At 52.0% G+C, this 21591-nt stretch overlaps 6 protein-coding genes across 6 annotated transcripts; 5 read left to right on the forward strand and 1 right to left on the reverse strand.

Annotated features, from left to right (window-relative positions):
* Nucleotides 1–686: 686 nt before the first annotated feature.
* On the forward strand, nt 687–3504 carry SEPMUDRAFT_151217 (uncharacterized protein). The gene is made up of 2 exons (XM_016906676.1): nt 687–957; nt 1090–3504. Exon 2 carries the CDS (start codon nt 1192–1194, stop codon nt 2089–2091), a length of 900 nt encoding a protein of 299 aa, XP_016758343.1. The 5' UTR covers nt 687–957; nt 1090–1191; the 3' UTR covers nt 2092–3504.
* SEPMUDRAFT_158360 (pyridoxamine 5'-phosphate oxidase) lies at nt 687–3504 on the reverse strand (the record flags this gene model as incomplete). Its single annotated transcript, XM_016907788.1, has 2 exons — nt 687–957; nt 1090–3504. A coding segment is annotated over one exon (739 nt), but the record flags the coding sequence as incomplete, so codon positions are not given.
* A 5168-nt stretch (nt 3505–8672) lies between these two features.
* Nucleotides 8673–12506, forward strand: SEPMUDRAFT_151219 (uncharacterized protein). Its single transcript, XM_016906677.1, has one exon. It carries the CDS (start codon nt 9040–9042, stop codon nt 11836–11838), a length of 2799 nt encoding a protein of 932 aa, XP_016758345.1. The 5' UTR covers nt 8673–9039; the 3' UTR covers nt 11839–12506.
* Nucleotides 12507–13641: 1135 nt separating this feature from the next.
* On the forward strand, nt 13642–14095 carry SEPMUDRAFT_110606 (uncharacterized protein; the record flags this gene model as incomplete). The annotated part of the gene is made up of 2 exons (XM_016900854.1): nt 13642–13723; nt 13839–14095. The coding sequence occupies 2 exons, from the start codon at nt 13642–13644 to the stop codon at nt 14093–14095; spliced, it is 339 nt and encodes a 112-aa protein (XP_016758346.1).
* Nucleotides 14096–14791: 696 nt separating this feature from the next.
* Nucleotides 14792–16537, forward strand: SEPMUDRAFT_151220 (amid-like NADH oxidoreductase). Its single transcript, XM_016906678.1, has 5 exons — nt 14792–14888; nt 14970–15065; nt 15131–16021; nt 16086–16159; nt 16219–16537. The coding sequence occupies exons 1-5, from the start codon at nt 14835–14837 to the stop codon at nt 16310–16312; spliced, it is 1209 nt and encodes a 402-aa protein (XP_016758347.1). The 5' UTR covers nt 14792–14834; the 3' UTR covers nt 16313–16537.
* Nucleotides 16538–16554: 17 nt separating this feature from the next.
* On the forward strand, nt 16555–18639 carry SEPMUDRAFT_71430 (cyclopropane-fatty-acyl-phospholipid synthase). The gene is made up of 3 exons (XM_016909938.1): nt 16555–16798; nt 16891–18129; nt 18190–18639. Exons 1-3 carry the CDS (start codon nt 16652–16654, stop codon nt 18376–18378), a joined length of 1575 nt encoding a protein of 524 aa, XP_016758348.1. The 5' UTR covers nt 16555–16651; the 3' UTR covers nt 18379–18639.
* The last annotated feature ends 2952 nt before the right edge of the window (nt 18640–21591 follow it).

Below are 21591 nucleotides of genomic sequence, written 5' to 3' on the forward strand. Positions count from 1 at the left end.
GTGTGGTTGTGCTTCACGATGAGTGTCCGCACGGCGCTTGCAACCAGCATAAAAGACACCTCATGCTGCTGTGCCGCACCTGACCTGAGGTTATTGTTCATCCATCACACATCACACCCGACCGCGCCTCATCCTCCATCCTCCCCTGATCACATCACGACGCCCACGTCCCCGTCCACGTCCACGTCGACGCTCCCGCTCCCGGCCCTCTCCCGCTCCCGTCCGAAGCTTTTTCTTTTTCACCCTTTGGGGCTTTGGAACGTTGAAGCTTCCTGGTCGTCGGATCCCAGCCGCACTCCGCCCTCTCTCATTCGCCCTCTCGCTACGCCACCACCCTCGACTCTCCTTGCCCTCGGGACGACATCGACAACGACACAACCCTAATAAAAATAATACCTACCACACTACAGTACCTACAGTACACCATCACCCGCGCCACCCACCAACCCACTCACATACCCACACACCCACAAACACGCACACTCACACACACACACACACTCTCTCTCTCTCTCCGCACGACCTCACTCCGCCCGCATCGGCATCAGACACATCTGGTCACTTGTGCCCTCGCTTCAGCTGCGACGGACTGACTGTCGCTCCGGCCAGCAGCGGACCGACCAATCGTTGTCCAGCACCTGCCAACAGAAACACTCAAATAGCCGCCCGTTCTACGCTTTGCTCCGCCGCCGCTCGCTTGGTCTCCAGCAAATCATAAGACAGGGTTCGCACGCTAAGGAAGCGCCCAAGCAGCTGGCACACTCTCTCATTGGTCCTCTGCTACTTCACTTGCATGACTTCACGGCCCTTGCAAGGTGGAAGTAAACACACACGAATGCTCTCTGTAGGCGCCGCACCAAGAATAGTTGAGGAGCGCTTCTGCAGCAGCTGTAGTAGCTGTCTGTCTCGCATGTCCCTTTGTGGTCAAGCAGCAATGTGCGTTGCAACACCGGCGGCCATCAGGTAAGCCTTTCACTGCTTCGATTTAATCCCCCCAGGGCATCTTCTTCTCGCGCTTCCGCTCTCCGCCTGCCCGCCCGCCTGCCTGCCTGCACTTCTTCTTCGCCGGCATCCGCTTACACAGCTTGCCACAGGTCTGAAGTGTCGTCGTCGTCGTCGTCGCTGTTGTTGTTGCCGATTCATTCATTTGATCCTTCGGTCACTTTCTCTCGCAAACGACGGCATCCAATCATGGCAACTGCATCATCATCTGCGACCATGGCTGCCGCTGGCTTCGACAAGAGGCCCGCTAGACTAGACACTGCATCGCTGCCAACTCCAGGATCCAGCACTTTCCCTTCGGAGCTACCAAGTCCCATGGTCAGCACTCCAGCATTCACAAAGAGAGACGAAGCACTGCGAACGCCCATCACTCCACCTTCAGCTTACCTGGATTTTCTCAAAAACTATACACCAGCGATCCAAAGTCCGGCCTCGAGCACCAGTGCCAAATGCGGCTTCAGCGATAAGACTTTCGATCGATCGCTTGATAAAAGCGGCTCGGAAATTCCTGGACCAAAGTCATCAGTCAGCCCGCCCACATCTCAGCCAACGTTGTCTCGGAATACGTCTTGCGATTCAAGTACAAGCGAGCTGAGTGCTGTAGCAAGCAGCAGTGCAGCTTCAGTATGCAGTAAGAGACCAGAGTCTCCTCGTGTGATCATCCCACCATCACCTTTTGTCAAGCCAGCACCACGATCCGCTGGCACGCCACGCCGACTGCACATTCCAACATCCTGCTTTTCACCCTCTCTGGCCTCAGCGCAGTCAGTTCCGTCACCATATAGCTCAACTCCTCTTAGCGCTGCACCGTGGAATGCAACATTCTCTCCACGCGAACCTCCCGCCGACATTGGCGGACCATCCGGCAAAGTCCACGTCCGACATGTCGTGACCAGAACAGTGACATACTGTCGGACACCTCTCGATCCAGCACCCAAGGGCAAGCGAAGAAAGATCGAGGCAGACGACGACGTTTCATCTTCGAAAGCATGGTCGGAAGACCCGAACCCTGAAATTAAACAAGAACGAATTTCAAAGATTGACGAGGAATCATCGAGCGAAGCATCGGAAAATGCATCTGATGCATAGATCGGGCGTGAAACGATCATCACTACCATCGTTCATACAACTTCTTCTTGCGTCAAGACGATTCTAATGATAGCGCGGTTCACTTTCCCTCTGCGGAGGAAGCGACCGACACGACATGCCTGATTTCCATTACGAGACACGACCCACCATTATATCGGTGCAGCCTTCGAAAGCCCGGCGCGGGAAGGCGTAGTCAATGGAGTTGAGACATAACGGAAAACGAGGCCTTGAAAAGGCATCTCCCTTGGATAGCATCGTGGCGCATTCTGGGGGACTGATTTGGTTGGCCATCTGATTACATGGCAAAACATTTTACCTTGTGTGCAGCAGAAGTAGCGATAACGCTGATTGCAGTCTCCGAACTGCAAAAATGAACCTATGCACAGAACGTCTTCAATGGTTGTGTCTTGTTTCTGCTCTCCGTTCTGAAACACTTGTATCGCGAGAACTCGTGTGAAGTTAGTACTTCGATTTGATGAGAGTTGCGTGAGAGGCTGCTGATGAATTACTTGGGGGAGTGTGTGGCGTGCGGCTCGAATGACATTGGAGCAGGCCACGCCTGCGGATACTGGAACGATGAGGTTACTCGCAGCGGAAAGACTTGCTCATAAGGTAAGCTTGAGTACAGGTAGTAAGATTACCTACGATGCATCATGCGTCTTGCGATAGCACGTCTAAGGACTCAACCTCTGTACCTTCCACTCACCCCCATCATTCTTCACATACTGAAAGCGATCATGCAATCGTGAAGGTCTACCCTGCCAAAACTCCATGGTCTCCGGCATGACTCTCAAACCACCCCAAAATTCGGGCACAGGAAACTTCTCCTGATTCTGGAACTTCGCTTCCACGTCCTTCACCTGCTGCTCCAACTCCTCGCGATCCTTCAGCACCGAACTCTGCTGACTCGCCCAGGCACCCAGCCGACTGCCTCGAATCCTCGTATCATAGTAGACCTGCGATTCCTCCGAAGTGAGACGTTCGACAGTGCCTTCCACGCGGACTTGTCTTTCGAGTTCATGCCACCAAAATGTCAGAGCAGCGTGAGGATTCGAGGCAATATCTGCAGCTTTACGGGATGTTCCCCAGTTGCTGTAAATCACGAAGCCTCGATCGTCCATTTCTTTGAGGTACACCATCCGGGCGGACACTTTCCCCGAGGGCAAAGAAGCTGTCGATAGCGTGACGGTTTCTGGCTGATGGACTTTGGACTCGTTGGCATGCTTGAACCAGATATCGAATTGCTTGAACGGGTTTGCGTCCAACTGGGATTCTTCGAGTGAGCCCTTGGTGTATTGCTCCGCTTGGAGGGTGCCATTTGTGCCGCCGGGGGCGAATATGTGCTTTTGTGTTGACATGCTTCTTGCTCTGGTGATGCTTGATGTCGATAATGAAGGTAGTCGTCGAAGCATCGATTATATGCTACTAGGTGTATTTGGCGGCCAGAGATGTCTTCGCCTTCAGGTTGTACTGAAGTGATGACTCTACTAGGTAGTCTACCTAGGAGGTAATGGTGGCCAATGATGATCTCACGACGCGGCAGGTTTGAGATGAGTCTTGGCATTTACAGCAAGGATTGTGACTGCGCGTTTCTCGCGTGTTCTGCCTCAACAACAACGACAACAACACCAATAACAGCAACAACAACTTTTCCATAACTATGCCATGAAGCGGAAGCGCCCAAACAGAGCGGAAGCAGCTGCGAAGAAGAAACAGAAAATTCACGCGCAGTTGAACGAACGTCCTTCGCACGCGTTGCTGAAGAAATACTACCCTGAACTCGTGACTCTGCGACAATATCTCGCATCACGGTTGCCAAAAAAGCGTCGTAGGAGACTTCAGCAATATGGGCGAGACGCTGCTTCAGATTGCGATTGTAGCGTTGTCAGTTTACTCGATAGCACGCTCATTGGGTGCTTCAAGCACGTTCAGGTAGACGACAGCAGTTTTCTCGACGACGACATCTCTCTGTTCACGCAACAGGTATCGGAGAGTGACGCAGCTGCTTCAGTTACGCCAGGCAAGTTTAAACAGACTGAGGTACGCAGGGCTGTTCTTCTCTTGCCCACTTTCATCATCTTCGCTCTCCAGTTGACCCATTCCAGATCGTGGACTTTGTGGTATGGATGCTGTTTAGGAAGCAGGCCAACAATCTACGACCACAGCATCTCCTGTGCCAAAATTATCAGAGATACGTCGTCCCGCACGACAATGGCCCTGGGCCTGAGATAGTGCCCTCCATCCCTGGTATATATTCGAATGGCCCCCACGAAAATGTCGAAACATTGAAGTCTCATCCCTGGAGTGCTCTGCCGCATCTGTTGGGTAGCGGAGCAGAGCGCATCCTGGGCGATTTACTGATTGATTGCGGAATTTTCGCGCCCGCTGGCAGCAGTAGCAATTATGTGCAACTTTGCGGTGTGCCGATGAATGATCTTCCTGTCATGTCAGGGGCTCAAGAGAAGCCTGAGACCAATCATACATCCTACAACAAGCTGGACGCTACAACTCACGAAAGCACGCATCGCTCCTGGCGAGGACTGACAGAAATCCGTTTCGTGCGGCATCGCATGCTGTATGCGCGGCCCACGCTCAGCGCGAACGGAAAGGTGCGATGTGGCTTGCACCCGATTCATGTGCTGAATCGAAACTGCGATACTGAAGATCGTGGAGAAACACATCATGTCATGAAGTACATGTTCCCACTGCAGTTCGGGCTGCATAATGTGTTGCAGTCGGATGTCGATCGAAAGGACACGACACGGGTTCTCCAGGACTACACGGTTCGGGAGCAGGAGATTTCGAAAGTAGACGGTAGGGCCCGACAGAAGAAGCCTCACGCGATGTCAAATGTCGGTAGCAGGCTGCCAAAAGCATTGCCAAAGCGACTACGTGGAGCTGCAGAAGACCTTGTCCGAAGGCTGCGGAAGCGGCATGCGAGATGTGCGTATCATGCTTTGCTGAATCACTACTGTTCCAAGCCGGCAGGGCCAGGTCCTGAGGACCAGCACTCTCTTCACCGTGCTCTCAACGTGGCCCAGGTGTCCTCGTTCTGCCGCGCAGTAGTGACGAAAGTGTTTCCCAGTGAGTTTTGGGGTCATGGGGAGACCGGCAAGCAGAACGCACACACTCTGCTATCGAATATCGACAGCTTTGTCCGGCTCCGTAGATACGAGACGATCAGTCTGCATGATGTGCTTCAGAAGATGAATCTCGACATCGATTGGCTGACGCCGCTGAAGCACTGCCAGAGCACTCATATGAGTGCTTCCGATTCCGGCAAGAGGCGGCAGCTGATGGCAGAGTTGCTATACTATGTGTTTGATTCGTTTCTTATACCACTGATACGAAGCCACTTTCACGTCACGGAATCGAACGCCCAGCGGAACCAGATTTTCTATTTCAGGCATGATGTGTGGAAGGAATTGTCCGAACCGGCAATGGAATCGCTCAAGTTATCGATGCTTGAGGAGTGCAGTGTCCCAAGTATTACATGCACTAACACCAAACGATACCTTGGCGTCAGTCACGTTCGCCTGGTGCCCAAAGAGATTGGCATGCGACCGATCACCAACTTGCGTCGCCGAGTGCAGAAGACTCAGCACGGACAGGTCGTGCTTGGCAGAAGCATCAACAGCCTTCTCACACCGGCATTCAGCGTTCTGAATTACGAAAAGGGACGACCTTGCCACAATCTCGGCTCTGCTATGTTTTCTGTGGACGACATCTTTCCACGCCTGCAGATGTATCGAGCATCCCTAGATAAGCAAGGGCTCTTCGGCAAACCTCTATACTTCGCAAAGGTAGATGTACAGGCTTGTTTCGATACCATTCCGCAGAAGCGCTTGATGGATCTCATCAGGGAAATCATCGACAATGATGAGTATCAAATATCACGATATTCCCGAGCAAAGCTGCTTGGATCACACAGCAAGGACACGCCTGGATTCGGTGCCAGACCGTCGTGGAAGTATCTGACTAAAGCGAGTTGTACGAGAAAGGAGTTCGACTTCCAGGAAGAAGTCGCGACAGATATATCCGCGGGACGCCGGCGAGCGGTATACATCAACGGGCTCGCTCCCAGGCGCGAGAGCCGTCAAGGCCTCGTCAGGCTTTTAGAAGAGCATATCGAATGCAACATGATCCAGATCGGCAAACGGCTCTATCGGCAGAAAATGGGCATTCCGCAAGGCTCGATCGTGTCCAGCTTGCTATGCAGTTACTTCTACGCGGATATGGAGCACAAGCTTCTTGGCTTCATCAACGAAAATGGCAGCAGCACTATGCTCAGGCTCATCGACGACTTTCTCGTCATCAGCACAGATCGAGGTGTTGTAGAGAAATTCCTGCGGACCATGCATGCTGGCATACCGGAATACGGAGTACAAGTCAAGCTCGAGAAGAGTCGAGCGAATTTTGAGCTGCATCTCGACGGAAAAGCTATACCGATACTGACTGATGAAGACTTTCCTTATTGTGGGAACACCATCCATACGCGGACGCTCGATCTGAGCAAGGACCACGAGAGAAGACGAAAGAGTAGTACGCGCTCCGAGAATTTTGATTTCGCCCACCTACATGCCTTATGCTAATGTGTGAGTACAGATGTTGCCGATTCGGTGGCTATCGAACACTCCAAAGTGCCGGGCCAGACATTCTATCGGAAGCTATTGAAGTAAGCATCGCAGCCAGTCATGAGTGCAAATGTCACTAACACGCTGTTCTCAGCGCTTTGAAACTACAGATGCGAGCTATGTTGCTCTCCACTTCCTACAATTCCGTGGACACGGTCTTGTCCAACCTCTACCACAGCTTCGTCGAGGTTGCGCAGAAGAGCTATTACTACATCAAGAGTCTCCCCATTGCAAAGCAGCCACCAGGCAAGCTAGCTGTCAGTACGTATAGCTGTGTCTGTTTGGCGTTTCCATTGTGAGGATTCGGCACTGATGATGGACACACACAGAGGCGGTCGACGACATGATCGAGCTCGCATACGTGCTCGCGAAGCGCCGCAAGGTCACGAGCAAAGACGTAATGCCTTATGAATGCTGTATTACGGCTGCACAGACGCGATGGTCAGTGACACCATGGAAGTTCTCTTCGCTCCACTACATACCTACATACAGCGCCCCCATTTGCTGACCAACGGTATCTTGCCTTCTTCCAACCGCAGGCTCGCATGCACAGCATTCATCGACGTCTTTCGCCGTCGACAAAGTCGACATTCTGTTCTGCTTGCGTGGTTACATGCCCAACTGGGCGTCCCTGGTGTCCGAGGACAACAGCGGAGATTGGAGCGTGTTGTGGTGCAGAAGAAGAATAATAACTAATAATAATAATAATACAACCTCTAATCAGGGATCTGCTGCGTGAGACAGATTGAGTTGGTCACGTCACGCCGCACGGCAGGTGTGAAGACGGTGACGGGACCGTTTGATGGAGGCTGAACTTGCCATGTGTCTGGCAGGCATGATGATGATGATGATTTATTATCGTTATTAACTTCGGGTATTGATGCAATTTGATGCAATTGATGAATGGCAGCCTGGTCGAATCATGGTGGGTCAGCGGCTCTGGGATCTGGTGCGTGGCGGTGTAGGAGAAGCCATTCATCACAGACACGAAGAGATGCAAGATTCCCAAGTTGCGCGTGGCGGAGACGGAGATTGGCCTGTCGTGTCGGCGTGCGTGGTGCGTGCGTGCGAGATGAAACCGGAAAGGGACCCTACCTCCTACTGTACCTGTTTTAATGTGCCTACCTCCTACTGTACCGACCTCAAGTACCTATACATGGACCTCCCTGAACTTTGATGTGAATGACGATTGGCGAGTGACATGCATGCCCGCGCGGGTGCGGCCCAGGAAAGAGGTACACAGCATAAGGTATATACCTCGCCTCAGTTTACCTATCATATCATTTTCCGGTGCAGCTGGGCGATAAGTGTGCAGAGGGAGTCTCCAATGGGGAGCAATCAGGTAGCGCTGTCCTGCACCGGGCCAGTAACAACATAAACATGTCTCCCAGTTGTAGAAAGTGGAGTGGAGTGGAGAGAGAGTGTGTATGTGTGAACTCAGAAAACTAGTGCAAGTCTCCCCATGCATTCCATCAAGTTGCATCGTCGATGCTGTGATGGATCAACGGTGATAGTTCCAGTGGGCCCAGAGTAGCTCTTGCAATAGAAGATGTACTTCCGAGTAGAACTCCCTCTTCTCGGTGATGACCATTACTGCCGTCCACACGACTCGCGCCGCACTACGCCGACCAGCGAACATGTCGGAAGTGAGGAGTCACGGGCAGCCAAGTAGTCGCATAGGAGGTAGGGGGTACGGAGGGAGGTAATAGTGAAAAGGCACAGTCTAAGAAGAAAAGAAAAGAAAGAAAGAAAAGCGCGGCAGGGGTCCACATGGCGTGCCCTGCAACGCTGTTTGGCGGCTCTGCGTCTCCGTCCGGTTTTGCTGCTTCTGCTCCTGTTTCTTGGGGCCTAGGGAGGACTATTGGCCCACTCTGTCGCGACGGCCTAGAACTAGTGCTGCCGGATATTGCTGTTTCTGAACGCACATCTTGGCCCATGGACTGCGCCGACGACGACGACGAGTGACTTTAAGTTCTAATCATGCTCTAGGAGGTACTGTAATACCTCAATGCACATTACACATATGACATCCTCTTTGCCCTCCTGTTTCTGACCCCACGACTCCTCAACGACATAACTACATACATACCTTACTTGATACATGTACTCAACTCCGAGTTCTGCCCAGCAGGCCTGAGGCCATCATCTTTCTATCCCAGCATCGAACCTGATCTCGACTCGCGACCAAGCGAGTCCGCGTCGTAGATCGAGGCGACGCCGCCGACGCGCGAACTGTCGCGCCATCTCTCATTGGTCAACTCATCGATTGGGAAGCGGGACGACCAGGATTCGCCAGAAGGTAGAATCGAGGGAAATGGCTGCCCTGAATACCCTCCCTGGTCCCTTCAACAGGAAGAACAACAACAACCACCACCAGTACAACAACAACAACATACACCACGACGACGACGACGACAATAGCAACGACAGCGACGATATTAATTCTCCCATTCTTCATCCAGTATATTGTCGTCACGACCACCAAACTCCCTTGGCCAGTGCGGGCTTCATCATACACATCGACGCCAAAACGTATCCCTCCTCCTCGCACCTCGACGTGGCTGACCACCAGGAGCATGCGCCGCTCACCCTCCTGACCGCAAACGAGTCGACTGTACAGCGCCGCCGCGCATCGAGACACGATAGCCTGTTCATAGACACCACATCCTCACAAGACTCGTTGTGTGGGAAGGGGGCTGGGATCACGCGGCCCCAGAGCGTTGCGGTGCGGGGACTCGGTCGCAGTGTCAGCCTGCCCATCGTGGACGACGCCATGCTGGCCAGTGTCAGCGTGGAGAGTGTCGTCGAGGAGAGCAGCAGCACGCCGGGTTCTCCGCCCGACTTGACCTATTCCAAGTCGTCCAAGAGCAGCTCATCCCTCAACTCAGACGACGACATTTGCGCTGCCGGCCAGGATGGGGGACTCTCCAAACATGGCCACTTTGACGAAGTCGTGCTGGAGGAAGACTGCGGCAGTGATGGGCGAGAAGACAACAATCTGCCGCCGGATTCCAGACCCACGCTCAGGCGCCCGGCGCCGCGGGCACTGGCAACCGGCGGCGCCGTTGTTGCACGAAGACGCAGCGGCACGAGTCCCCCCCTCCGCCCATTGACGAATGGCATCCAGCAGTCCAAATATCCGTCCCTGCAAGGAGCCGTCTCGGGCGTGCTGCAAGATCAGAGCCTCAATCTACCCCAAGGACGGACGATGCAACGCGCAGTCTCGAGTCCCCTCACGTCGCCGTCCATGCGCCCGCACCCTCAACACATTCTTTCGCGGTCGCCCAGTCCCAATAAGCTATATGCACCTAAATCACCGCTCGGCTCTCCGCAAACACTAGCCACGTCCACACCAAAGGCATCGTACGAATCGCAAGGCTCTGCCACGAGAAAGCCGGCGTGGCAGCCGCGCAGAAAGAGCACCAAGGAACTGGAAGCAGAGTACAATGATGAAGACGAAGACGTGCCAGACGACGCCATCTTGGAGAATGTGCCCGTGTCGCCTTTACCGGGACATTATAGCGTAGCACGATCGCCAAACTTGACGCCCAATAGTATGCGCTCAGCGACTCCTAGTCCGAATCGAAGGCCGGGACCATATGCGAACATGCACTCCGCAAACATTCCGAAAGGCGCTAAACGACCCTCTGCTCCGCCGTCGTCCATGACGGGTATGCCTCGATCCCCCAAGTTCCACCATCGTCCCAAGATGCAACATTCCAGTACCGTGGGAGCGTTCCCCTTGGATTCGAGGTGTCGACAGTATAAGAGCAAGTCATGGACGGAGGATCTCAATCGGGAGGCCCGGGAGCTGTCGCAAAAGTTGGAGGAGTATGCGGAGCGCTTGTCGCTCGACAAGAAATCTACCACACCATCGGGCGCCAATAGCGTTGCGAGCAGTCCACCGCGACTAAGTTCGAACAAGCCGGCGAGACTGCAAACGACAATTTTGGAGATCCCCAGCATTCCCAGCACCACACTTCCCCCGATACAGAGAGGCAATATCATGATTGATCCACTTCCCATCAGCAAGGAAAAAGAGGCCGTCCTGAGTCGCACGAGACCGTCATGGCTGCCTCCGAAAGATCAAAAAGAAGAGCGCAAGCATCTCAAGGAGTTTCAGCAGATGATGGCGAGGGCTGCAGAATCTGAGAGAAAGCGCGCTTTGAAAGAGCAGACAAATCGCGAGGACAAGCAAGAAATGCAGGGGAGCATTGCACGAATCTGGGAACAGCACGTACTCCCGAATTGGGATGTAGTCGTGCAGGAGCCGCGAACCAGAGAGCTCTGGTGGCGAGGAGTGACTCCCAGCAACCGTGGTGAGGTGTGGTCCAGAGCAATCGGGAATGAGCTGGAGCTTTCCACGGCGAGCTTCGACGCAGCTCTTGCGAGAGCACACGCACTGGAGGCCAAGATTGCAAACATCCCCGCCGAGGAGAAGGCGAATTGCAGAGAGGCTGCATGGCTGGAAGCTATTGACAGAGATGTTCCGAATACGCTTCCAGACGCGCGCATGTGCTACAATGCGGTGGCGCCACTGCATAAGAACCTCTCGGATGTGCTCAAGGCGTATACTTTGTATCGCAGTGATGTGGGCTATGTTTATGGGATTCATCTCATCGCGGGGAATATATGTCTGACCCTGCCCGCTGCTGATGCATTCGTCCTCCTGGCCAATATGCTTAACAGACCTTTGCCCTTGGCTTTCCTAGTGCACGATGAAGCCGCCATGCAACGAACCTACGAACTCACACTGCAGACACTGCGGTACAAGTACACTCGACTCCACGACCACCTCACATCGCCAGCTTTGGGCCTGAAACCGGAGGAATTCCTGGATCCGATCTATCGCTGTCTGTTCGCATACAACCTTCCTCATGAATATGTTGCACGCATCTGGGACATTTTTGTCTTTGAAGGCGACAAAGCTCTGGTCCGTGCTGCTGTCGCTGTTCTCTCACAACTCGAAAGCAAACTCTACGGATCGCGAGAGGAAGTTTTGCACCTTATTGGTTGGGTGAATCAAGGCAACTTCCCGGTCGAGTCCGAGGACGCCTTCATCAATGCTATACGTGAGGCGGGCAAAGTCGAGCGTCGGAGCGCGAGCGCCTAGTCGGCCGGTCGGGGCAGGAAGAAGAATACGTATCGCAGTCTGATGAGGAGAAGGAGGAACTCGTCATGGATATGTCCGGATCGGGACCGAGTGCTGAATCTCAGCTTTCGTGGAGAGGAAAGTTCCAGTAGCATCGGGATCTTGGATGATACGGTGGGCCTCAGCGCGAAGATGATGGAGTCGATCTCTTTGGTGGATGTGAAGCGCGAGTGCAAGTCGGGAACTGGTAGCATTGCGGGTAGAAAGGGCTTCGGGCTCGCGAGTGCCGGTTTGAGACGCGTCGTTGGGGTCTTCTGTCATCAGACGAATGTGCAAGAATGGGAGCAGTGAGCTATCATTGAGAGCTCCCCATCAATCCTAATGTAATTGGAAAAGACTGGCTTTGGGAGCATTTCATCTTGGAGATGCTTACGAGCTACACAAGAGGAAGGCGTGTGGAAGTAGAAGAAGTGCTGCGTCACACTTGCACTATTGTCTATTCTTTGGGGGGTTGTTTTTGGTAATGATCAGGGCAAGATGAAGGGAACCTGAGAATAAATTAATTGTACAGAGAACGGATGCATACACGTGCGAGTGTGGAAGGGTAGGCGGAGGGGGGAGGGGGGAAAGGGAGAGGGTGCCACTGTTCATATTTCTGTACCTATGTACATCTGACGAAGGATCCCAATGGGGGAATGTTTCCAATGCATCTGCTCTTTAGGTTCTTCGTCAAGCCTCCTCGGCCTCGCTCTGAAGACGAGTCTTTGCTCTCTTGGCATGAGCTTGGCGCGGGACTGTGGTAGTCAAAAAAAAAATGAAAGCACTCTGACATAAAGTCCAAATACGGCAGACTCTTGAAAATCATCTCCAGGCATGGATCTGCGCACCAAGACGGGTACGTGGAAACACTCGGTTCATCAATCTTGTCCTCGTGTCCTCGCACTTTTGGTTTCTCTCGCGCGGAACGAGTGGGAATATCAATAAAAAAGACAATTTTTACTTCAAAACGAAGGATTCGGCAGCAGCGTTAGGTATGCATTCTGCATGTACCTCATCCGTCAATGGCATCCCGCTTGAGGGGGAGGATGGATGGAGAGAGAAGGAAATGAATGTTACCTGTACCTGCCTTTTTTGAAGCTGGGATCAACAATACTATTATCGCCGAGGGCTGGCTGCTTGCTTCTGATTATATACATAGTTTGGGTATGAACTGACTGTACCTAGGTAGTTATAGTTGTCAAATCTCCTCCAATATAGTATGTCCTCCTCCTCCTCCTCCTCCTCCTCCTCCTCCTCCTCCTCCTCCTCCTCATCCGCCATACATACCCGCAACTCGAGACCTACCTACAGCCAGTCATGTAGGTATGTAGTCGATTCATAGTGAAGTCTGGTGGTTTTTCGCCTTTGGCTATTATCTATATCCCTCATCACTCGCTCACGACTCTACTGTCAGATGCATCGATCATCTGTCACTACGGAACCGCTATCCCGCCTCCTCCTCCTCCTCCTCCTCCATGAGCTATCCCCAACGTACGTGGCTATTGATGGTCTCGAGTAGCATATGCAACAAAACGTTCCTCCGTTGCTTCGTTGCTCCTCCTGGATGAAGCCACACAGTGAGATCGAACGATCACTTTTTATGGAACATGTATATAAGAATCGCCAGTGAGCACTCTTACTTGCTTGTTCATCATCATCATCATCATCAACAACAACAATAACACCAATACCATCCCTTGTCGACAGCCAATATATCGGTATCCTCCTCCTCCTTGACAGTCAACGTACAAGAAACGACCGGTGATCAACAACTTCACGACAATCATGCTTACTGCATTCATTCGAGCCCTCGCGGCAACTTCTCTGCTCCTCACTGCAACAGTAACTGCAGACTTTCTTCATCTACGTAAGTCGTTTATGCGTGTGTGTCTGTATTCGAGCACATGAAAACCTCAGGTAGCCAACATAACCGGACTTACTAACCTTCTCCTCTTCCTTTTTTATTTGTTATCTTCCAACAGCACGACGAATACATCACGCCAACCGACAACGGCGGCAACCTCAAGGAACGGAAAATGCCATAATGATTTACGACGGACCTCCCTCGTGCGACGATGTCAATAACAACTATGCTCTCCTCAGTGAAGCGGCGGATGCGTCCAGTTCGGGCTACTATCGCTGCGAGGGTTGTGGAGACTATGGAGATATTGTCAATTGGGATATTATAGAGTTGGAGTTGAATGGACAGAATGGTTTGGGGGCATTATACGATTTATAGTATGTTTTCTTTTTTTTTTTTCCTTTTTCTTCGCTTAATTCATACAAACCTACGGCTGGCGATGGCAGTGGCGACAACGTCGAAATCTCTTCGGTTTTCTTTTCTTGTTTTCTTTTCTTTTATATATATATATACTTTCTACCTTTTTTTGTTGCCTTTTCTTCAGACCCTTTTTTTTCTTCTTCTGCAGAGGACGTAGGATACAAAATCACTCCGGCCGATGGCAGCGCCCTCCGCGGGAGTTGTGTTGTAGCTCGGGATGCGACTTATGATTGCACCAGTGCCCTTACCAACGATCATGGTCAGCTGCTGTTCCGATGTACATCGGATTTGACTGGTTTGCATGCCCGGTAGATGGGGTTATGTAGGTCGACAGGGTTACCTCCGGTTGATTGTGTATATATATAGATATATATACATTTCGATCGGAAGGAAAAAATGGCAGTTCAGGACCTACGTTGACCCGGCCGGAATGATGTGGATGGGAAAAGAATAGGTCATATGACGACGACGACGGGAGTTGAATTAGGAGGTCAGGTATTGACATGGGTGGATAAGTCATATACTCCGACACTCGCCGGGATCGGCTTTAATTCCACTCTCTTCTTAGTAATTAATACCTTACTGCTGCATATACTTCACTTGGTGCTACTGCTGCTCTTATCAGATCATCTTTTTCCCCAATCTTCGTATGCTGTTTGCACTGATCGTCACTTCTGCACTATTTTTGTACATCAATATGGCTTCTGCTTTGAGAAATGTTGTCGTTGTTGGTGGCTCATATGTGGGCCTTGTAAGCTTTTCACTTCCCTTCCCGACCTTCCTTGCTCCATCGGTACCTACATTAAGACAGTAGATTAACGCGACTTCACAGAATACATGTCGAGAGCTCATGAGCATCCTGCCCGCATCAACACATCGCATTCTGCTGATTGAAGCACATACGCATTTCAATCATATCTTCACATTTGTCGGTACTTGACCTGACTCAATTTGGACATCTCACTCATCATGCTGATCATACGCTGTGAATAGCCACGCTTCTCTATCCTCTCCGGACATGAACACAAGGCGTTTATACCATATACGGGCCTTTTTCCTCCTGATTCCCCACACAGAGTCATCACATCTCGAGTAGAGCATGTGCATCCCAAGCATGTTCAAATCAGCACCAGTTTCGAGGACTCTAATAGTGTACCTTACGACTACCTGGTGCTCGCAACTGGAACACAGCTCGCTGCTCCTTCGATGATGCCTCATGACGATGCCGCCTCCTCAATTTCGTACTTGCAGAGTTATCAAGATCAGCTGCGTAAATCACAGAAGATCGTGATTGTTGGAGGTGGAGCTGTAGGTGTGCAAATGGCCCTAGATCTCAAGGAGCTGTATCCGAGTGGGAAGGAGGTCACAGTCGTGCATTCGAGAGATAGGCTCATGCAGCTTTTCGAACCGAAGCTGCATGCTATCCTTGCCGAGGCGTTTGAAGAAAAGGGCATTCGGCTAATTACGAAGACGCGAGCAAAAGTTCCTGCTGGAGGATTTGCAAACGACGGGAATCGAATGGTCGTCGAGCTCCTCAATGGAGACGAGATTGAGGGCGACTTTGTGATTCTTGCTACGGGACAGAAGCCGAATAACCAGCTGGTTGCGGGACTGGCAGCTTCGTCTGATTCCGCCGAAGCTGAGTTAGTAAATCCTGCCAATGGCTTTCTTCGGGTTAGACCTAGTCTCCAACTACAAGATGAGGCATATTCGCACATTTTCGCTGTTGGCGATATAGCGGATACGGGACTCCAAAAGGCAGCTCGACCAGGCGCTGCTCAGGCCAAGGTGGTAGCGCAGAACATCTTTTCATTAATTCAAGGGGAGAGAGCAGAGGCGAAGTTTGAGAAGAACCCGCCGGCTATACACTTGAGCTTGGGATTGGTACGTCACTCGCATTCACGAAGGCAGCATCGTATCGTGCTACATGTCGCTGACAATGCAACAGAAGCGGAACATCATATTCCGGAACCCGAATAGGAGCGAGGGACAGACGGAAGCGACTGTCATAGACAAGTTCGAGTAAGATTTCTGTTCCACGCCTGACTGATGGTGCAATTGCTGACGTGTTGATGTTGTAGCGGGAGAGCAGATATGGGAGTCGAGGGGATGTGGGACCGGTTGAACGTGAAGCTGGAGAAGATGGAGGAAGCTGGAGTGCGGGCGGAGCTGTGAGAGGGTGTGAATGAGGATGTGGATGTGGATGTGGATGTTGATGTTGATGTTGATGTTGATGTTGAGGTCGAAGTTGTGAAATCTAAATACTGGTGGTCGACGCGTCTTGGTCGTTCTTGCCAAGCCAAGCTTGCCATTGGAGGTGAAAGTGGGAGTGGGTCCGGTGCAAGGGTGGTTTTGAGTTACGCGTCGGGCTTGACCAGGGTCCACAAGTATCAAAAGTCAGTGGAGCTGCCTGAACAAATATCGCTGCTGCTGCTGCTGCTCTGTTCATGTTCCCTTCTTGACTCTTCCATCACCGCCCCGCTCCGCTCCGCTCTCCGCCGACAGCAAGTCGCGATGGCGTCGAGACAAGCCATCAACGACCTGCCGGCCAGTCAGCAGCCCGGCCACTCGCAGGCCGAAGACGAATTCGAGTTCATCCACACCCCCAAAGCTCCCACACCCGTCCCTGAAGCTCAGAATTACGGTGTCCGCACTACTGCTGTATGCTGCTCTCCTCTCCTCTATCTCTCCATCTCTACTAACCTGCACTGTTCCCCATATCCATCGCCACTGACACGCACATCTCTCTGTAGTATCCCGCCATCAAAAATGCTCCTCTGCCTGCTGATGGACCCGGCAGCGAGACGTTCAACAATGCCTTCCTCTTCACCCTGCTCGCCGGGATTCCCGCCTACTTTGCCTATCAAGTGAACGGCGGTCTGATCACTTGGGTCTTCTTCGCCATCCTAACCGCTATCCCCATCCTCATGGCCTTCTGGACGATCGCCTCCGCCATGTCGCCGCGTCTCAACGAAAAGGCCAAGCTGCCTGGCGCTCCGATCGAGCAATACCTCACATTCAAGAGCCAAGAGGATAAGAGAAAGTATCGTGGCAAGAACAAAATTCCCATGGAGACGTTCCATGAGATGTACTTTGACGAAAAGGTAGACTTCAATGGCGATTGTCTGGAGATCATGGAATACAGACACGACTGGGCCAACTTCCGCTTCACCTTGAGCCTGTTCTGGTTCTTCTTGACTGGCATGATGCCCGAGGTGATCATGCACACTCGTTCGCAGGACGAGGAGCAAGTCCGAGACCACTACGATCGTGGCGATGACTTCTACGGCTGGTTCCTGGGTCCGCGCATGATCTACACTTCTGGCATCATTTCCGACATCAACAAGGAGGAGAGCCTTGAACAGCTGCAAGATAACAAGCTTGGTCTCGTGTGCGAGAAGATCGGACTCAAGCAGGGCGAGAAGATGCTCGATATTGGCTGTGGCTGGGGTACTCTCGCCAAATTTGCATCTGCAAACTACGGCGCCAACGTCACTGGTATCACTCTTGGTCGTAACCAGACAGCATGGGGCAACAATGGTATGCGCAAGCTCGGCATCCCCGAAGAGCAATCCCGCATCCTCTGCATGGACTATCGTGACATCCCTGTCCCAGAAGGCGGCTACGACAAGATCACTTGCCTTGAGATGGCTGAGCACGTCGGTGTCCGCTACTTTGGCAGTTTCCTTTCCCAAGTCTACAACATGCTGGACGACGATGGTGTATTTTTCCTGCAGATTGCTGGCCTTCGCAAGGCCTGGCAATACGAGGATCTTATCTGGGGTTTGTTCATGAACAAGTACATCTTTCCTGGCGCTGACGCTTCCACTCCTCTCGGCTTTGTCGTCGATAAGCTCGAGGGTGCTGGATTCGAAGTCAAGGGCATTGACACGGTCGGTGTGCACTACTCTGCCACGCTCTGGAGATGGTACAGAAACTGGATTGGCAACAAAGATAAGGTTGTCGGCAAGTATGGTGTGCGATGGTACAGAGTAAGCATAAAATACACATCTCGTGCCAAGACAAATGAGCACAGCTGACGAAATTGACAGATTTGGGAGTACTTTCTCGCATACAGCACCATCATCTCACGACAAGGTTCTGCCACCTGCTTCCAGATCACTCTGGTCAAGAATATCAACTCAACTCATCGCATCGAAGGTATACCGAACGCCTTCGGACTTCACGGTGCTATCAATGCTTGCAAGGAGGCTGGTAAATCAACTTTCCCGAGCAAGTAGGAATTCTCGGCAGACTCGATCCCAGGCGGACTCATCAGCATCAGCAGAGCTACCCGCACTGCTCAAGCAGCTTAGCTCGCTCGACTTTGGTCATGCTGCAGAATTACCAACGGGCTGTAGCTGACGCTATTAGAGCAGTCCCATTTGCGAGCAGAGCGGTATGGAACTGCCATATCGCATACTCAAGGTGTACAAGTAGTACATAGATATGCGTCTAGCAGCAAGCGGCTGGAGCGATGCATTCAAAAGCGATGTATCATGCACAATCAATAGGTGTATTTTTCCTGTTGACGGTTTTTCTTGCTTTACGTGGGCTAGGTAAGAACTACTGACATTCGCATCGTTTATCCAAGGACGAACCAGAATTCTTGAGTTGTATGCCAAAGACCGCGACGAAACCGAGTCGTGAACAGGCATACCTCGTATCCTACCGCCCGCGACAACACAGAATACTGGATATCCAAGATGAAATGCCTCATAAGACCAGCATGCCGATCGGCCTAGCCGACCGCGCTGACGATGATCAGCATTCCCAATGGTCGCGCCTGACGCAGTGATATGCGCGCTCCGTGCGCTTCGATGAAGTGTCTGGCTGGCTGGCTCTTTCAGGCTTGCCTCGTTGACTCGGAGATTGATCTGCCCTGCTGCAAACGCACTTCAATGGCCACTGGATGGAAAGGCCAATCCTCACGATTGTGCTTACAGAAGAGCCTCGGACGAGTCGCTTTGTGGGAGTATCATCGGTCTTGTTGGTGTCTGTCTGCCTGTGGGACTATGGGGCCAGTAAAGTTCGTGGTAGTCGTTGTTGTTGCTGCAGGCGCCCGATCAGGGTCGCAAGTCGATGGATGGACTTGTCTCCTCTGGATGCAGATGTCATTTTCGGAACCCCACCTCAGGATATAAATATGGGGCGACGACTTACATGTATTCGTTCTCGAAGGGTCCCTTTGAAACAACATTGGCTATTGTTACCATTTTGAACATTTTGACTGGCACTACTCCGAACAGTTATAACCACTTTTACTCCATCTCACAGGAGGCCAAAGTATAAGTCTAGCATTTCAAAGACTATATCCATGGTGGGCCGAACTTTCAGTCCGTTTATGAACTGGTGGCGAAGAAAGAAAACAGAAGAAAAACCAGAAAAGAAGAGAAAAAACGAAAAAGAAAAGAAAAGAGGAAAGAAAGGAAAAGAAAATAGAGGAAAAGAAAAGAAAAGAAAAGAAAAGAAAAGAAAAGAGAAAAGAAAGAAAAACCACACACGCCGTCCCCGTTGCTACAACACTACCCGGCTCAAGGAAGCGCCCTGCTCCAGCTCGATCAAACACTGCTATCCTCAAATCCACCAGATCCTGACTAGGCGATGGGCACGTCGATGACCCCAGCCGTGCGGGTCTATATCAGAGGCTTCGTTTTCGCGCTACGAGGAAAGGATACAAGGAACTACCTCCTATGTCTCTTAAGTTTGCATTCAGCACAGCGCCTGCGACTTGAGATCCCTGACTGCCACCGCGAGAATGAAGCCTCTGCGTGCAGCTTCGACTTTCGAGGTTGTGTGCTGCCTTCATCTGCTGGAAGACAAGCTCGCGTAGCTGATCTAAGCAGTCATGCGCATCAAGGACCTACGATCTCTGTCTCTCTCTCTCTCATATCTGCCGTCGTGCTTCTTGCGTGTCCTTGTCACGGTGACCAGCTAGAGCGACATAGCTTTCTGCTCGCCAAACCGCCCAGTCGAGCCAGAGTCAGCTGATCACATGCTAGCCATGCCCATCGTAGCTTCATGCGCAGGAGGAGCAGGCGATAAGTGATGGCCATTTCGAACGTCAACATATGCCTCTCTTATGCCTCTCTTTACCATAAGTGCTTGGTTACCATGCTATCCCAAAGCCTTTGAGAACGGGCACGCATGAAGTGTCCTTTGCAGCATGAACACAAGTTGCAAGCATCTTTGTGAGAGCCGAGATCAATTGATCTCAGTAACACATCTCCTGTGACTTGAATGCCATTTCCCAGCCACACGTTGTACATGGTCGAATATGTACGGTCAGATCTGCAAATCCACCCTCCTGACCAGGAGCTAAGCATTCCAGCTTAAGCGTGGTATCCTTCCTTTCAGCACAGGATATCAACGGCGCCCGAGTACGCACCAGGACACGATGCTGTGTTCGCAGTCAGTCTCTTCTCGTCCCTCAAACTGCGCGCGCCATACGTATAAGGTAGCGCAGACATGTAGACCTCAAGCTTCCGTCCTCCTTATGCTCTGAGAGGGTCAGTGTGACAAAGACCGCGATCGCGAAGGAGTGGTCTGAACTTGCTCACGTAGTAGAGAGTGACGAGCAGGTGCCCAAGTAAGCGCCCGCATGTGTCAGTTCTGGTGGGTGGTATTTAGTGCGTCCACCATTGCGTCTCGTGTATAGTACATTAGCCGAGGAGCTCACGCGATGGGCAAATAACGACGCATGGTAAAGCGCTGTGTGAACGACGCGGAACACATCCACAGGTTCATAAGAAACGAATGTGTTGGGCATCGAAAGACTTTAGATACATGTAGGAAGGGTTCTCTGTGCGTCAATGACAGCCAGGTCAGGAAACAGCAGTAATGAGACAGTCCCTACTTGCCTTACCTACCTGACCTAGGGAAAGGGCAGTTTGACGTGCCAACAGGAGAGAGCCGTGTGAACATGCTTCCATGTGGTTGGAACACGGGTTATGATAAAAACGGTGAGCATATGATGGCGGATAACGATAAGCCAACTTCGTCGCCGCAAGGCGAAGAATGATGGGACGGCCACGATAGTACGATCAGGGTTTAGAGGGGACGAGTATACGACGGTGGGAATGGGCATGAGGATAGTAAGAGAATAGACAATGGTGATAGGATGGGTAGGCGGCGATGACACAATGGTGATAGGTTGGGTAGGCGGCGATGACACCATGGCGAACAAAGATGAGACGAGGATGAAGATAGCGATGACATGAGAGTAAAGAGGAGAATGCGACGGCAGCAATGTGTGATGGCGATGATGTGTGATGACGACGACGATGGACGACGATGACGACGATGGACGACGACGACGACGACGATGGACGACGACGACGATGGACGACGACGACGACGACGGACGACGACGACGACGGACGACGACGACGACGGACGACGACGACGACGGACGACGACGACGACGACGGACGACGACGACGACGATGGACGAT

This window comes from Sphaerulina musiva, assembly GCF_000320565.1.
Source record: "Sphaerulina musiva SO2202 unplaced genomic scaffold SEPMUscaffold_9, whole genome shotgun sequence".
In the NCBI taxonomy this organism is placed as follows: Eukaryota; Fungi; Ascomycota; class Dothideomycetes; order Mycosphaerellales; family Mycosphaerellaceae; genus Sphaerulina; species Sphaerulina musiva.

Bases quoted from the DNA above. Each gene is read 5' to 3' on its own strand.
- SEPMUDRAFT_151219 (XM_016906677.1), top strand. From the start codon at position 9,040: ATGGCTGCCCTGAATACCCTCCCTGGTCCCTTCAACAGGAAGAACAAC.
- SEPMUDRAFT_71430 (XM_016909938.1), top strand. From the start codon at position 16,652: ATGGCGTCGAGACAAGCCATCAACGACCTGCCGGCCAGTCAGCAGCCC. The intron at 16,799-16,890 runs GTATGCTGCTCT...ATCTCTCTGTAG, and splicing joins ACGGTGTCCGCACTACTGCT to TATCCCGCCATCAAAAATGC. The intron at 18,130-18,189 runs GTAAGCATAAAA...CGAAATTGACAG, and splicing joins ATGGTGTGCGATGGTACAGA to ATTTGGGAGTACTTTCTCGC.
- SEPMUDRAFT_151220 (XM_016906678.1), top strand. From the start codon at position 14,835: ATGGCTTCTGCTTTGAGAAATGTTGTCGTTGTTGGTGGCTCATATGTG. The intron at 14,889-14,969 runs GTAAGCTTTTCA...GCGACTTCACAG, and splicing joins GTGGCTCATATGTGGGCCTT to AATACATGTCGAGAGCTCAT. The intron at 16,022-16,085 runs GTACGTCACTCG...ACAATGCAACAG, and splicing joins TACACTTGAGCTTGGGATTG to AAGCGGAACATCATATTCCG.
- SEPMUDRAFT_151217 (XM_016906676.1), top strand. From the start codon at position 1,192: ATGGCAACTGCATCATCATCTGCGACCATGGCTGCCGCTGGCTTCGAC.